At 39.6% G+C, this 17,054-nt stretch overlaps 1 protein-coding gene across 4 annotated transcripts in view; it reads right to left on the reverse strand.

The window, feature by feature from the left end:
• EBF2 (EBF transcription factor 2) overlaps positions 1-17,054 on the reverse strand; it is a 147,390-nt gene that overhangs the window by 104,804 nt on the left and 25,532 nt on the right. For all 4 annotated transcript variants that reach the window (XM_077469760.1, XM_077469758.1, XM_077469759.1 and 1 more), the window contains exon 6: positions 15,343-15,411. In XM_077469760.1, coding sequence (XP_077325886.1) covers positions 15,343-15,411 — 69 coding nt within the window. The remainder of the gene's footprint in view (positions 1-15,342; positions 15,412-17,054) is intronic.

Consider the following 17,054-nt stretch of genomic DNA (forward strand, 5'->3'; position numbering starts at 1 on the left):
TTTTCCTATTTTTTGTAGTAAGACAAAAGTATGACTATATAAAATCTTATTAAATACCCCTGACGAAGGTGCTGTCATGCAAACAAGGTAACCATGTCGTTTTTTTGTCTTTTCTTTGTTTTTCTTTTTTAAATTTTTGTACACTTTTGTATTATTTTTGTTATGTCTTATTATACATATGGTCATTTCTATGACCAAACGATTTTATGCACACCAATAAATGCTATTTCAAATTTACACTTGTGTGTTTGTTGCCTGCAAAGTCCCAATGAAGGGAGGTTTTTTTCTTGATACACTTTAAGTAGTAAATCTTAAAAGAGAAGTTTGGAATTAGAAAAAAAATAAACATACACACTCACAATGTGGAGTCAGCATCTATCCGATGCTGCAGCTGTCTCCCACCGCCTCTACACCAAGAACTGAGTGATCAAACACCGCTCGGTTCTCGAGTCCGCTCTGAGCACAGAAAAGTGACTGTCAGGATGAGCCAGCTGCTGGTCAAGCCTCTGGGCGGATTCTGACATTATTGTTAGGACTGGCTCTGTGATGTCAGCCAACAGCGGCATTTGGATGTCTGTTGGCTGAATCTGGCTCACAGGAGTGCAAAACTAAGATCACTCCTGTGACTTACAGGATACTTGGTCACGCTTTGGTCATACTACTCCTTTAAAGGCTATCTTCACCAGGACTGACTTAATCTACTTCTTGTGCTAGATGGAGAATTTGGTCCTCCAACAGTAACAGTAACAGCAAGGGCTGGCTTTACCATTGGGTACAGTAGGCCAAGAACGGGACCTTGCCTAGTATAGTTTTTAGCCACAATTTTTATTCACCTTGGAACGATATTCTAAGCCAGGTTAGCACCAGGAAAACTGGAAAAATGTTCTGGGTTCCTATCCAGCATGGGGGGAATCATCATATTTTTAGCCGGAGTTTTATTTTGCAGAAGATAACATTTGCTTTACCTCTTTCAACTAAATTGAGGACTATAAATAATAAATGACTGGAAAGGGGATCAGAGAAAGGTGTGCTTTTATCCCAAACATAAGTTGGGGAATGCTGTTGCAAATCGGGGTATTGTCTAAATGGCTCATCTTATAAGGTCCGTCAGTTAAGCAGTAGATATCTAAATTTGAGCAGCAGTGATATCTTCACTTATATATGGCAAAAATCAAGTCACATCTGCAGATCATGCTTACAATATATCTGGATGGACACATTTTGGTTCATTTGGTAGTATAAGCAACATTGAGACAAAGGTTTCCTATATGGGAGAGAAGAGAGCCCCACCATGTTTGTACTACCTACAGCAATTTCCCTTTAAATGTTTTGCCATTCTGCACCAGTCTCCCACCAAGAGGTCCACAGATATGGTGCCGGCACTTCCCTTTCCATGGCTTAGGGATGTGCTTGTATGGAAGAGGTTTACAGCTCATTTTCTGCACGGATAATGGCAGTTCATTTGTTATTGGTCGTGTAAAGGTTAACATTGAAATATTTCAAACTACTCATACAGCACAATACATTTCAAGTGGGTAATTAACAGCTGTACCTGTACTGCACAAGTGATTGATTTCTCCAGTTATTACTGCATGGCTGATGTCATAAAACAAGCCAAATACAAAGTACACACATTATTCTATATCTAAATATGTGTACGCCTGAGGTGTGATCACAGAGATCCCCCCAACGCTGTGTGATCCTGCGCTATGGTCAGCACATCACCGCACATTAGATATAACCCAGCACTGTGCGATCCTGTCCTGATAATATACAGTCAGGAGATCACCGGACATTAGATATAACCCAGCACTGTGTGATCCTGTCCTGATAATATACAGTCAGGAGATCACCGGACATTAGATATAACCCAGCACTGTGTGATCCTGTCCTGATAATATACAGTCAGGAGATCACCGGACATTAGATATAACCCAGCACTGTGTGATCCTGTCCTGATAATATACAGTCAGGAGATCACCGGACATTAGATATAACCCAGCACTGTGTGATCCTGTCCTGATAATATACAGTCAGGAGATCACTGGACATTAGAGATAACCCAGCACTAGGTGATCCTGTCCTGATAATATACAGTCAGGAGATCACCGGACATTAGATATAACCCAGCACTGTGTGATCCTGTCCTGATAATATACAGTTATGGGATCACTGGACATTAGATAGCCCAACATGTGGCCCAGCCCACCTGCCCTCTGCATGCTGCAACACAGGCTACTGGCAACAGGGTGATGGGCAGTGGAATGCTGGGGTTTATGAGTGGACTCACTGACACCAATTCTGGGGGTTATTATTGCATCACTAACACCAATGCTGAGGGTTCTTACTGCACTCACTGACACCAATGCTGGGGTTTATCACTGCACTCACTTGCACCAGTGCTGTGGGTGAATACTGCACTCCCTGACACCAATGCTGGGGGTTTTACTGCACTCACTGGCACCAATGCTGGGGAATTAATACCGCACTCTAAGACACCAGTGCTTTGGGTATTACTGCACTCACAGACACCAGTGCTTTGGGTATTACTGCACTCACAGACACCAGTGCTTTGGGTATTACTGCACTCACAGACACCAGTGCTTTGGGTATTACTGCACTCACTGATACCAATGCTGAGGGTTATTACTGCACTCACTGACATTGGGCATTAAAATTATTTAGAGTTTTTTTTGGGGGGGGGGGGGGGGGCTATTGGTAAGGAGGTTCTGGGCACTGGAATGCCAATGCTGGGGACTCACACCAACGTAGAGAGCTATTATTGTGTCCAATGACACAAACATTGGGGTTTGGAAATGGACTCACTGACACCAATACTGTGGGTTATTATTGCACTCACTGACGCCATTGCTGGGGGGCTAGTATTGCGTCCACTGACACAAATGCTGGGGTTGATTAATGGACTCACTAATATCAATGCTGCGGGTTATTATTGCACTCACTGACCCCAATGCTGGGGGTTATTGTGCTCAAACCCCTTCAATCTGCAGCAGGATTGAAATTTCTGGACATTAGGGTGCAAATATGTGCTGGTCTTGTGCAGCCCTTCAGGGGCTGCACGTGAGGTCTTCTATCATTTTCAAGTTGATCCCCTAATGCTGTATATTCTCAGCACTACATCTTCCCATCCTGACGATCTACATCTATTATAACACTGAATATTGTATATAAACCAAGAACTGTGTGATCCTGTCCTGGTCATAGACACTAAAGAGATCAGTAGACATTAAAGCACATTAAAGCACACAAACACACATAAGATGATAGCCTCACAATCTGTCCAATTTACTGGCAATTTATCAAATCTGTGCCTGTGCTGCCCCTAGCACCCTTCTCCAGCTGTCATTCCTCCTGTGCAGAGTTTATAAAGAAAGGATGGCTGTGATGGTGGCTATGGGGCATCTCGGCTCTTACTTGGACACATATAGTCCACATCCTGTCCGCTCAGGGAAAGTGTGCATAGGACACAGCTTGCCATGTATAGCCCATTAGTAAAGGATGGTAAATTAGGAAAGCTTTCGAAAGAAAACAAACATAATGGAGCCTTTATTGGTGTCTCCCTGTGAGCTATCACTGTCTTTCACTAAAGGCTTTTACTGTAGTAATAAGTAACAGATGTCTCAGGACTCGTGTAAATAGCTCTGGAACGTGTTCTCCACAATTTGTAACACTATAGCATTTAAGGAAAGTTTCCATTTCCACAGATGACATAATTTAGAGCGTCATAAAAAAAGATCATAATGACTGATTTCCAGTGCAATAGAAATCTGACAATAAACTGGTCATAATGATGTTTATCCAACCGTTCTTTATAAAGATGTAGGATTTGTGAACCTTTTAGTCAATTATTCCTAAAATAAAATTTTCAGATATCATAGCTCCCAACTGTCCCTGATTTCGAGGGACTGTCCCTGATTTGGAGCAATGTCCCTCTGTCCCTCATTCCTCCCCATTGTCCCTCATTTTGATCTGATCTATATAGTTGTATATAAAATGCACTTTTTAGCTTTCAAAAGGTGTTTCCCAGTGCTAAACCTTTTCCAATTTCTAAATTGCTGCATTTGCAAATGTTAAAAGCCAATATAAAGTAATATCAATGGTAAAAAAAGCCCTTGTGGATTTAATTAACCTTTTTTTTTGGTTAATTCTCCTTTAAGTGGGTGTGACAGGAGGTGTGTCCTATGCCTACATATGCTTGCTGGTAGGTGTCCCTCATTCCCATCTCAAAATGTTGGGAGGCATGATATAGAACTACTACAAACAGCATATACAAAAGTCTTATTGAAGTCTTCAGATGCCTTGTTACAGATTTATTCTATCAGAGAGCCTAATGTATCTGGTAACTTCAATATCCACTCATGGGCAAGGAAAGTCCTCTTTTTTTTTTTTTTTTTACTATACAAAATATGATTTTTGACTTACTTGCAAAATTCTTTCCTTGAACTACATTACGGGAAAGAGGATCCTGGTTGTAGACCATGAGGGGTTATGCATGGTCTAACCGATGAGAGTTTTTCGGCGGAAAATGCAACCTTTGCAGGGATAAGAAACAGAAAGCTTGTTCCCTATCTACAGAACCCTGTCTTGATTGTCAACACAGAGCTCTGGGCTGTGATTGGACACAGCCAACCAGCCGGTCATGACCATGAATCATTAGCCAGGACTTTCCCAATATGTACAATCACGGCAGGTATCGGGGGGGGGCGTGTGTGTGTGCGAGCACCCCAAACCCAGAAGCAGTCAGCGACGTACCAGTACGTCACTTTGCGTACACAGGCTGCCCATCCACAGTACATTGCAGATGAGCGGTCCCCAAGTGGTTAAACTCTCTCAATCAACATTAACAATTTTTAATGCCTATGCTGCTAGTCTTAGTGAATATTTGGATGTTCTATTATATTTATTTGTTTTAACCTTTTTTAACACTTTTTCAGTTGCTTTCTGGTTTCTGGCCTAGGCCAAAATGATGTTATACATCCCAGGAGTCTTTATGGGCAATTTATGGGAAATTTCTCATCTAAGCATACCCTCCCTGAATGCATGCCTGAACTAAGGGCAGATGAATTCCAGAGGTTATGTTAAGTAAAATCAAGAAAAATCTAAATCAAGAAAACCATCATTAGTTTACGTATGTGGGTGATTTCTGTCTTGTAATTTTATTATAAAACCTTGCCAGTACATATAGGATTCCGATTCTGGTTATACTATGATCTATGACCTCTGGAGAAAAAAAAAACACTAATACAATTAAAGGATGAGGGGCTTATTGAGACTGGAGGTATGTGAGATAAAGCGATAATGTGGTGGGATATATTTCACAACAGTGTTTTCTTCTCTGCTAATCCTATTGAAACACACTGGAGCTTGTCTTTCCCTGCCGCTCCCCAGCATGCGAAGGTTTAAAACATAAAATGCACTGTATTTATTCCTATAAAAAATAAATGTCTGTGCAAGTTCAAATATTTCAATTCTGATATTTTATGGGAATTTTTTTTTTTTTTTTTTGTGTTTTTGTGAGAATGTAGTATGTGGTTGAATGGAGTGTTAATGTGGTTTAATATAAACTATTGACAGAACTCTTTGAGATCTAAATTGGATAAATGTATGTACTGTTTGTAAAATGATATATTTAATTATCACATTACGTGTATTGTTATGTATAAATTGAAAAATGTGTAAAATAAAGATTATATAAGGAAATTATTACTTTTAACGAGAAATGTCTAGAAATTCAAGGAGCTATTAACCGGGATTATTAGTTCTTTAAAATCAGAGCTATTTAGGAACAAGTCAGTGCTTTATAAATATATAAGAATAGAAACAGCACAATCCAAGAATAATATGTGTATATGTGTATTGTTACAATCTTGACCACCTAACTCTGATGGTGTGGCCAAACGCCGGACACTTATCAGCCATGTGAGGTCTCTAAATCAGTTCATTAAGTGTGTATGGGGTAAACCAAACTCCAACACTCTCTGAAATGATGGGGTGATTGCAAGGCTTGGGGGGATTGACCACAAATACATACGTAGCTATACTGAACAGATACAACGATCTTAAATTTTAGTCATCATGCAAAAACACTATGCAATTAAAGTAGAACTTGACTGTATCTGAGCACCGCAAATTGAAAATGCCATTTAAATACTTTTTAAGCCCCTCACACCGGCGGCATATATGCGGTCTCTTGGCGGATGGGCCCTAACGCTGAGTGGCTACATATATGCGTACCAAAATGTAAACATAGCTGTGCCGAGAGCCGCGCCTTGTGCACTCCCAAAACAGTTACCGGCGCCTAATAGAAAGCTAGACAGCTATAAAGATCATGTGACTGCTGTGACAGCCAATCACGGTGGTCACATGATCAGAAATACCACCCCGCCTCCCAGCATCAGAAACCTCTCAAAGGGCTGGGAGGCGCCGGCATTGAAGCAGAGTTCCACCCACTTTTACTACTTTGTCTTAAAGGAAAGACAACCCCTCCGCCACTCGATTTTGGATAATTATTTTTATTTTTTTCTTACTTACCTTTACTGAAGTACTGAGTGCACTTCCGTCCTAGCTCAGCCACGGCCCAGGGCATCATTTCCTCTTCTCTCCTTGTTGCCTTCTGGGACCTGGGTGTGTCCCAGAAGATGACGGGCCATTCAGAATTCATTCAAAATGCGCCACACGACTCGCACACGTGCAGTAAGAAACTGGCAGTGAAGCCTGAAGGCTCCACTGCCGGTATCCCTTAGTTGGAATGGCGGCACCTGCACCCGAGCCGATGTACGGATTAGCCTCAGGGGAGGCCAACATCGCAGGCTCCCTGGGCAGGTAAAGCCCCATACACACTATCAGATTTTCTGCTGATTTTTTCCTTCAGATTTACCAAAACCATGTAGTGCAAGGGCCTGCCTGATTGCATATAAATTGAAACGCCTAAGGTTTGGCCTCATATTATATGGTTTTGGTAAATCTGAAGGAAAAAATCTGCAGAAAATCTGATAGTGTGTATGGGGCTTTAGTGTCCTTATTAAAAGTCAGCAGCTACAGTGTTTGTAGCTGCTGGCTTTTAAAAATGTTTGCGGCTGGAACACTGCTTTAAGAGGTTAATATTTTAAAAAAGTCACCCATCCATCCATGTCTTTATTTTGTTGGGAATTCACTTTGAAAATCACTGCCCTAGCATTTCTAGCCGCAGCCATCTTGAGTAAGGACAGAGGATTAATGTAGCACAGGAATATGCAATTAGCGGACCTCCAGCTGTTGCAGAACTACAAGTCCCATGAGGCATAGCAAGACTCTGACAGCCACAAGCATGACACCCAGAGGCAGAGGCATGATGGGACTTGTAGTTTTGCAACAGCTGGAGGTCCACTAATTGCTACTTCCTGGAATCCATCTGCCCTTAGTTCAGGCGTGCAGGTGGGAGGGTGTGTTTAATTGAGAGAGCCCCTCCTCCCTTCTTGAAGATTCCTGGGATGTATGACAAATGTCAAAAAAGGAAAAAAGAAGTAAAATAGTATGCCTTCCTCTCTATTTACTGAGGCTAGCAGCATAAGGATTAAAAATAATTCATGTTAAATGACAGAGTTTAGTTTGACTTTAATTTGTATGCAGTTCTATGATTATATAAGCTTATGGGTCTATTAAAAATTAAAACCATGTAGGATATCTACATTCCCAAATTCCTACATATTTAATACAACTGCACTAATAAAGCATGCAAATCAGAAGCGTTAACTTTAATGTAACTTCATTGTCCGCATACCAGTTCCACGTCTGTGACTCAGAAAGTATTGAAGTTGGGACAATTTCAGAAAAAGTCATCAATGACAATCTACAGAAGTTTTCAACCAAGTCCAACTTCAAGTACCATTTTGCTAACAAGTAATTATTATTATACAGGATTTATATAGTGCCAACAGTTTACATAGTTCAGTTAATACAGTTTCATACAGTAATGATTCACAAATATAGTTCTTTAAAACAAGACAGACACCCTAGTAGTTAAAGAAGGCAAACGCCATCATATACCAACATTGGCAACCGGCATCGGGCAGTGGCTCCTGTGTCCTTTCCTCCATCATGGTGGCCGTGCTTCTCCTCCCCTCCTCCTAAACGTCCAATAGGATCACCTGTCCTTTCAGCTAATCGGGTGATGGGTCTCATAACCCACTTCCTGATTGGCTGGGAGGAGGATCAGTGTTACAATACCGTATATTTATTTGCAATTGTAACACACCTGGGTGAGTTCAGTTCTTCACATTCAGAGAGCTGAGAGTCCCAAGCCCACCCTATTTTGAAGCCTATTAGAGCCTGTGGCTCGAATCAGGTGCTTCAAAAAACACCCACCCCGCATTGGAATCCATGCATCTGGCATCATGAAATGGGCCAGATGCATGGATATGGGGGGTGGCACCCGTGTGCTCTTAATGGACGGGCTGCCCATGCTGTCTTGTTTACAACCATGGTGCCCATACATAAATCAAAATTTGTCCAGGCCCTCCGCCAAATATAGATTCATCTATACCTGGCATAAGGAACACTCTAAAGCGAGCAGGGACCAGCCAAGATTCGATACATCTATTGGCAGGCTGGTTGTACCCAAGTCGATCGATGGATCAGCTTGAGTACAACCAGCCTGCCCATAGATGGATCAGCATGTCAGATTTTTTTCCATGAGAATATTGCTGGTGGCTATAGCCACAAGCAGTGATCATTGTGTTCTGCTGGCCTGCAAGGCTCCCTGCTGGCAGAACACAATAGCACTGCGGGAGCAGTCAGTCAGTGTTAATGGGGGAATCAAGCGATTTTCTTTCCTTCCACCCTTGGTGGAAGTCCCTTAATACAGTACTGCTGTTTTGCTAATGGCCATGTAAAGTTTACATACAATTGCTAATTCTAATTTTTCTTACTGTATCCCATAGAAAGGCTGCAGTATGGAGAACGCATGCCACCAATCAGGAATATGAGGGACTTAATACTTTGGGCAGGTGCCACATAGATCTATTCTCACACAGTTACAATGTTCTGCATCCAGCAAGTTTCATGCATTACATTACACGTATGTTGTATAAGACTTTTCTCTTACACACTAGAGCCCCTCAACATCAAACTACTTGTAAGAAAAAGTAGATGAAAAATGTCAGAGTCCTGAGAATGCTGGTATGTCATACAAGGCACACTGGGACAGCTTTGGCACGGCTGCATAAACGCCTAGCAGAGATGAAGCAGACTTCCTAGCACAGATTCACTAGCCGCCTGGGGAATGTATGAGCCCAGCATAGTGAGAGGGAGGGGGCCCACACTACATAGTAATAGCCTTGAGCGCTAACACGCCGGAGACTGGAAGCCTATAGTAAGGTAAAATTCACATCCGATTCCCAGGCTCTAATTACTGAGACTGAGCGACGAGTAACTGGGGAGTATTTTATCTATACACTAAGCACACTGGTGTATGGTGGATAGAAAAAAACTGCAATCGTTGCATTTATAGATGTTAGTGAGTTCAGTTTTATAAATTAGAAACTTGGAAACTGAAGTTGAGCTAGTGTATCTATGTGGTTTGCGTAAGTTTGCACTGTGTGTATATATATATATATATATATATATATATATATATATATATATATCGCTTCTCCTCTCAGCCAATCGGGTCTCAGGGTTCCTAAGCCGGGTTTGGCCGAAAGGAGAATTAGAAAGAAATAGTGAATATTATTTTGCTATTGTCATACAACTGGGTGGGCTCTTCTTTTACACCAATTAGAGCCTTTTAGTGCCTTTCTAATTATGTGCTTCTAAAAAAAAATAAACTCCCATTGGAATCCATGTATCTGCCATGGATTAGGGGCCGGGCTACGGCTGTATAGCTATCTATCTATCTATCTATCTATCTATCTATCTATCTATCTATCTATATACTGCATATACGTGTGTGTGCGTAGTGCAAAATCTGGTGCAGCTGTAAATGTAGCCAATCAGCTTCTAACTTCAGCTTGTTTAGTTAAGCTTTGACAAAAAAAAAAAAAAAACTGGAAGCTTATTGGCTACCATGCAGTTTTAAGTTAGCCCCATATCCAAACAAGAGGAGTTTTTTTTTTTCTGTCAAATGTTTTGATGGACCACAGTCTTTTCAAGGCCTTGACAAAGATGGACTGCAATCCATCAAAACATTGGACAAAAAAAGAACTCCTCTTGTTTGGACACATACTCTTGTTCAAGACCTGTGAGTGCCTATACTACATTGTATTCATCCACCGGTGTTACTTTACAGATACTACCTGGACAGTGTGCATTAAGGCGCTATTAAACCCAAAAGTAAATTTTTTTTAGACTTCTAGACTTATATCTATATATATATATCTATATTTATATATATATATATATATATATATATATATATATATATATATATATATATATATATATATATATATATATATATATATATATATATATAGATATATAGATAGATATAGATATATTTATTTATTTATTTAATTTTCACCATCACTAATAAAAAAAAAAATAATTTAAAAAAAAATAATTTATATATATATATATATATATATATATATATATATATATATATATGTGTGTGTGTGTGTATATATTTCAAATATATAAGTACACCATCACTAATTAAAAAAAAAATATATATATATATATATATATATATATATATATATATATAAATTTTTTTTCACATATATAAGTATACCATCACTAATTAAAAAACAAAAATAATTAAACAAATATAATATATATATATATATATATATATATATATATATATATATATATATAGTAATGGTGAACGTATATATTTAAAAAAAATGTTTTTAGAGTGCATACTATACTACAGAATGTTTCTAAGAAATGGATTTTTGGAGGTCTGGTCCCCTCGCTGCAACCAGACTAGTTAATCTTTAATGTGTTTTTGTATTTATGCACGTGTGTATATATCCACGGTCTGGTCTGTGTGCTGGGGCATTGCACAGGTCAACATGATTGTGGTGGGCACTTGGGTTGCAGCAATGGTGTGTGTAAATGAGGGAAGCAGATGGCCACAGGAATGTACAGCAAGCTGTGGACAGCAAAAGGTCTCCCAGGAAAAGAGAAAAGCACAGAATATTTATCAAGGCAGAGGAGGCAGATTTTTGCTGCTTGGAAAATACACCATGTAATAGCCATCATACCATGAGAAGAAGTATCGCATATGTGCTGCCTTCGTTTTGTAGCAAACACTCAATCACAAACCCATTTGGTAACACTGCAGAGAATTTCCTTTACTTTTAAAGAGTTGCAGTACATAAATCACATACATTTAACAAACTGTATTTTGTAGGTAAGCCTGTATAATAAATGAATAAATATTTTAAAATAGAAGGGATTTTTTAGGAATGTTTTGCAGGATTTGTATATTACTTGCTTATAAACTTCAGGAGTAAAATTTTAAGAAAATATATATTTTGTAATTTCTTCTAGTCTGGTAAACACAAAATATTTTACAGAAATAGTTCATATTTACTGGTAAACATTAAATATTTAATGTGTACCAGGGTAACCTTAACTGCCCTGCTGCAGATGCTCTTAAAATGCTGTTTAAAGCGGACCTTCAGTCATTTTTTCAACTTTCCATCTATTAAATCTTTTGTCCTTGTTGTTTTAACTTTGGAAAGTAAAACGTTTTTTTTTTTTCTGCCAGTAAATAACTTATACAGCCCACTTCTTGTATCTTGTCTGGTCATTAGCCTAGGCTTATGACATCATGCACAGCTCTCTCTCTCTAACTCTCCTGAGAGTTTGCCAGGAAGGGAGGGGGGATGAGTCATAAAAGGGCCAATGAGCACTGCGGGGCTGCAGAGCTGGAGGTGTGCCTTTGTGTGTCTGTGTAAATCCAGGAAGTTGACAGACAGCAGCTTCAGCTGCCCACAGTTAAAATGGTTGCAGCCAGACGGAGGGAGATTTCTGCAGCATATTTGGCAAGCATAGAATCACAGTATATATAAAATAATATGCAAAGTGGTTGAAGGGAAGCTTGAGAATGGCAAATATGTTTTTATTACAAATTATGTGAGCAGACTGCAGTTCCTCTTTAAGAGCATCTCAGTTTCATGCACAGGTTGAAGTATATCTAAACCCAAGAACAAAACTGGAGTGTGCAAAATCTGGTGCAGCTCTGCATAGAAACCAATCAGCTTCCAGGTTTTATTGTCAAAGCTTAATTGAACAAGCTGAAGTTAGAAGCTGATTGGCTACTATACACAGCTTCACCAGATTCTGAGTACTCGAGTCTTGGTAAATCTCCCTACATTGCAGCTTACTAGTTCTTAGACATGGGCTGCATTTATTTCCTTTTTTTCAGGCTAGGTCCACATAGCTTCCAACTGTCCCTGATTTCGAGCGACTGTCCCTGATTTGCAACAATATCCCTCTGTCCCTCATTATTCCTCATTTGTCCCTCATTTTGGTCTGATCTATATAGTTGTATATAAAATGCACTTTTAATCTCTCAAAACATGTTTTCCAGCACTAAACCTTTCATCCGAATTCTAAATTGGTGCATTTGTAAATTCCAAAAGCCAATATAAAGGAAGATTAGTGGTAAAAAAAAGCACTTTTTGGTTTAACTAATCTTTTTTTTTTCTTTTTTTGTACAATTCTCCTATAAGGGGGCGTAGCAGGGGGTGTGTCCTATGCCTGCATACTTTTGCTGATAGGCGTCACTCATTCCCATCTCACAAAGTTGGGAGATATGGGTCCTTTTTCTGCAGGTACAGGGACATTCCTGTTGATCCTGTTAGGAGCCTTGGGGTAGATTTACTAAAACTGGAGCACTCAGAACCTGGTGAAGCTGTGCACGGTAGCCAATCAGTCAATCAGATTTTGCACCGTGCAGTTTTACTAAATAACCCCCTTTGTGTCCTTTTAGCTTCCTGTGCGCTAACCTGAAATCTCAAACAATGTGGTCAGTCTTCCCAAACATCGTCTGTGAACTATAATGCACCTCCTTTCCATATTATAGGGATGTGGAGAGGGGGGTGTATTGGGCAGACCATATCAGAAAAGCAGTCGAGGGTAGTGATGGTGAACCTTGGCACTCTAGATGTTTTGGAACTACATTTCCCATGATGCTCATGCGCTCTGCAGTGTAGGTGAGCATCATGGGAAATGTAGTTCTAAAACATCTGGGGTGCCAAGGTTCACCATCACTGGCCTAGCGAACAACAGTGCCCTTTCATAGATACAGTGCTGTCAGGGACTGTTGTCACCCTAGGTTAAGAAAAGCGGAATGATCATCGGGTGAAAATAAGGGAAGCATTAAAAAAGTAAGTGAATGCAGTCCCCACATCTAAGTACTGGTTAGCTGTAATACATACAATTTTAGTTCCTGGTTCTAGATACGCGTTAATGGAATAAAGTGACTTTTTAATCTTAGAAAGTATTATTTTACTGCTATTTAACTGTTGATGCGTGAAATAAACTTCCAGCAAATGTAGTAAGCCAGTCAACAGTAAATGGCTTCAAACATGCTTAAGACAAACATAGATCTATACCCAAAACATGTATAATAAACAAAAACAAAAAAAAAAGATGCAAACTGAATGGACCATTCAGATTTTTTTCTGTGGCCACTTTTGTATGTTTCTATAACTTACCCAGTCCCTCCCTGCAATTTATGGTTCCTTTTGTTCAATTAGAAAGAATCATCTGAAATTCGGAGACTAATACCGTACTCTCTCTTTAGCACAATGAACATTACGAGATCACCCAAACAATATGATGATGCATAAACTTTCATGTACAAATATACGTATATATGTATTAGCCTTATAAATAATGTAACTAATGTTAACTATTAAGGTACTTAAAGCAGTCATTAGATGTGGTGGCTGCATTTGTTTTCTTTCTTTAGGCTTTTCCCCCTATGTTTTCACCAGGTTATCTGGCCACTAACAAACCTCCTGTATCATTACAGCTTTACATTACACCTTTGGACAATAGCATTGTCAGTCTGGGGGGGGGGGGGGGGGGGGGCGGGGGTGTTAAGTACTAGCAGATTTAAATAAACAAAAGAATTGAAGCTGAACTCCAGCTAACACTTTATAAACAGTTACACCAAACGGCTTTTTTCTTTTGGGATAAAGGTTTTACATAAATAAATAAAAACTGATCATTGTAAGCACCCCCTGTCAGTGGTAAATGGTTTATCTCATCCCTTTAACTGCAAGAGAGCTTTTCTGTTGAAAAACAACAGACTTGCTGGCAGGATCCCTAGGTGAAAATAGAAGAAAGAAAGGCTAAAAAGAAAACGAATGCTGCGATCTAAAACTTGGTAAGGTGCAATATAATAAATGTTTACTTTTGGGTTTAATACCACTTTACACAATAAGGTATTTAAGATATGTTAAATATTAGGGTAAAATTAATGTTAAAAAATTTAGGGCATACACATATTTACACTTCTGTACTTTAAGACATAAACGATTTTTTAATCCTTACATGAGGACTATATGATAATTATGAGGTCTTTAGAATACAAAATGAGATCTAAATGTGTGTAAATGTGATGCGGTTTGCAGTCAGAAATTCATGTCTATGTGCCTATCACAGCTTAGCACCAGAAAGAGCTTCAATCCAGGCAGTTGGTGCAGTCAGTACAAGGCAAGCAACACAGTAATCACACCAACTCAAAACTGTGAACATACACTTAAAGCTGAACACCGGGGACAAAAACTTTCATTTAAATATGTTGCTCACATATTAGTCACAGAAGATATAAATTCACTTGGTGTGCACCAGATGCCTTTTCAAATCCAGATATTATCATATAAACATAGTGATGACATCATCACTGTGCTGTACATAGTCTGTGCAGAGAACAGAGCAGTGGGAGGGACCCTGTAGGCCCCACCCACTTCAGGCGGCCTGCAGACAACTACAGAAGGGGCGGAGACAAGACCAGTCACCCTGCACATGGAGAGAGAGCAGCAATGAGCGGTCCTAATACAGGAGGCTCCTGCACAGAAGCAAAGTTCCACACTTGATTACTGCACAGATGTGGAAGAAATATACAAAGGACAACAAAACTGAGGTAACAATACATATGCCTCTTGTATTTAGAATTTGCTTATCCTGGAGATCAGCTTTAGAAACCAGATGAACATAAAATTGCTGGAATATCATTGTCGGCTATATACCACCCCTTTTTTATTTAAACTCTTCTATAGAAGAACCTGCATTACAACTCCCATATAGGCCGTTCTTCTTTTCAGCCAGGCACTGGATAGTTATTGACAAATGGCAATATGCTCTTTGGTTTCCTACCTGTCAATGATGACGGGGTCAGACGGGGTCTCATTCCGATTACCGCAGCTTTTTTTCTCACAACACCGACTGTAGAAAGATATTAAAACAAATTTGTAACTATAGGATTCTAAGAGAGACTAGTATTAGGGAAAAGCAGAAGTGGTTATTAGTGTACAGTATAGCTGTTATTGTTTTCATAAAATAGTATAACAAAATAGAAAACATAATATAAAAAATAATGTGCATGAATTTTGTAGCACCAAACAGCTTAGAAAGGCCAGAACAATTAAAGTGGTTGTAAATCCGAAAAAAAAACCCCCAAAAAAACCCTGTAAGACAAAGTTATAATGAGCTAGTATGCATTGCATACTAGCTCATAATGAAAAACTCACCTTAGATCACAGCTGTTGCATCGGCCCCACACACAGCTGTAACCAGCGACATGTCCCCCGGGTTCGCAGGCTCCGGCGCTGTGATTGGCCGGAGCCACGATGACGTCACTCGTTTCTTTGGTGTGCATACGCCGATAACGTCAGCGCAAGCGTATATGATAAATATCTCCTAAACCATGCAGGTTTAGGAGATATTTACAGTACCTACAGGTAAGCCTAATTATAGGCTTACCTTTAGGTACAAGTGGTGTAACAGGACTTACAACCACTTTAAAGTGTTACTAAACCCAGGACTCTGCATTTACTATAAATGGTCTCCCACAGTACACGGAACATGGAAACACAATTATTTTCATAAAAATAAACTGCTAAATATCTTTTCTCATCAGCAGTATATAGCACTGTGAATTCTATCAGTGTCTGGCCGAGCACCGGTTAAAGCTTGTAGGATAAGCTTTCATTCTTCTCTGACTTTCCTATGAGACTGCAGGACCCCTGGCCCTCTGTCTGGAAAGTGCTGATTGGCCCTGTGCTGATCACATGAAAAAAAATACTCTCTAGCAATACACATCACACTGAGCATGACTACAAAGGCTCTGTCTTATCAGTAGATGGATTAGGGACAGTGGAAGAAGGGAAGGATCAGAGAAGGCAGGATCAAACAGCCCTTTTACACAATCTGGAGGATTAACCCCTGATTTTACTGTTGTGGGTTTAGTAACACTTTAAGTATATTTTTTAGTATCTCCAAAGTTTTAAGGTGATTGTAGCCATATTAGTAAACTTGCAATAACACAGTTGAGTACTGTCTGTGTTCATTATCTACACTAAAAGTTATTTTTTTTGGACAAGCTTTTAAAGGTCTATCCCCTTCTTCTAAAGTCTTTGGACTCTCTATGGAAATCTGCCCCCTTCTTCTCTCTTTGGGGGTCTGCCTTCTTCTTTTAAGGTCCTTGATCTCTCTTTGGAGGTATATCCCCTTCTTATAAAGTCATTGGACTCTCTTTGGAGGTCTACCCCTTTCTTTAATATCATTGGGCTCTCTTTGGCAGTCTATCTCCTTCTTTTAAGCTCATTGGGCCTTCTTTGGATGTCTACTTCCTTCTTTTAAGCTTTTTGTACACTCTTCTTCTTAAGGTCAAATTACTCTCCTTGGAGGTCTACCTTCTTCTTTTAAGGTCCTCGGGCTCTCTTTGGAGGTCTATCCCCTTCTCCTACAGTCGCTGTACTCTCTTTGGAGGTCTATTCCCTTCTTTTAAAGTCATTGGACTCTCTTTGGAGGTCTAACCCCTTCTTTTAAACTCGTTAGACTCTGTTTGGATGTCTACCTTCTTCTTT

This window comes from Lithobates pipiens, unplaced genomic scaffold (genome assembly GCF_037356315.1).
Source record: "Lithobates pipiens isolate NorthernLeopardFrog02 unplaced genomic scaffold, aLitPip1_a1.2 Scaffold_8, whole genome shotgun sequence".
Taxonomy (NCBI): Eukaryota; Metazoa; Chordata; class Amphibia; order Anura; family Ranidae; genus Lithobates; species Lithobates pipiens.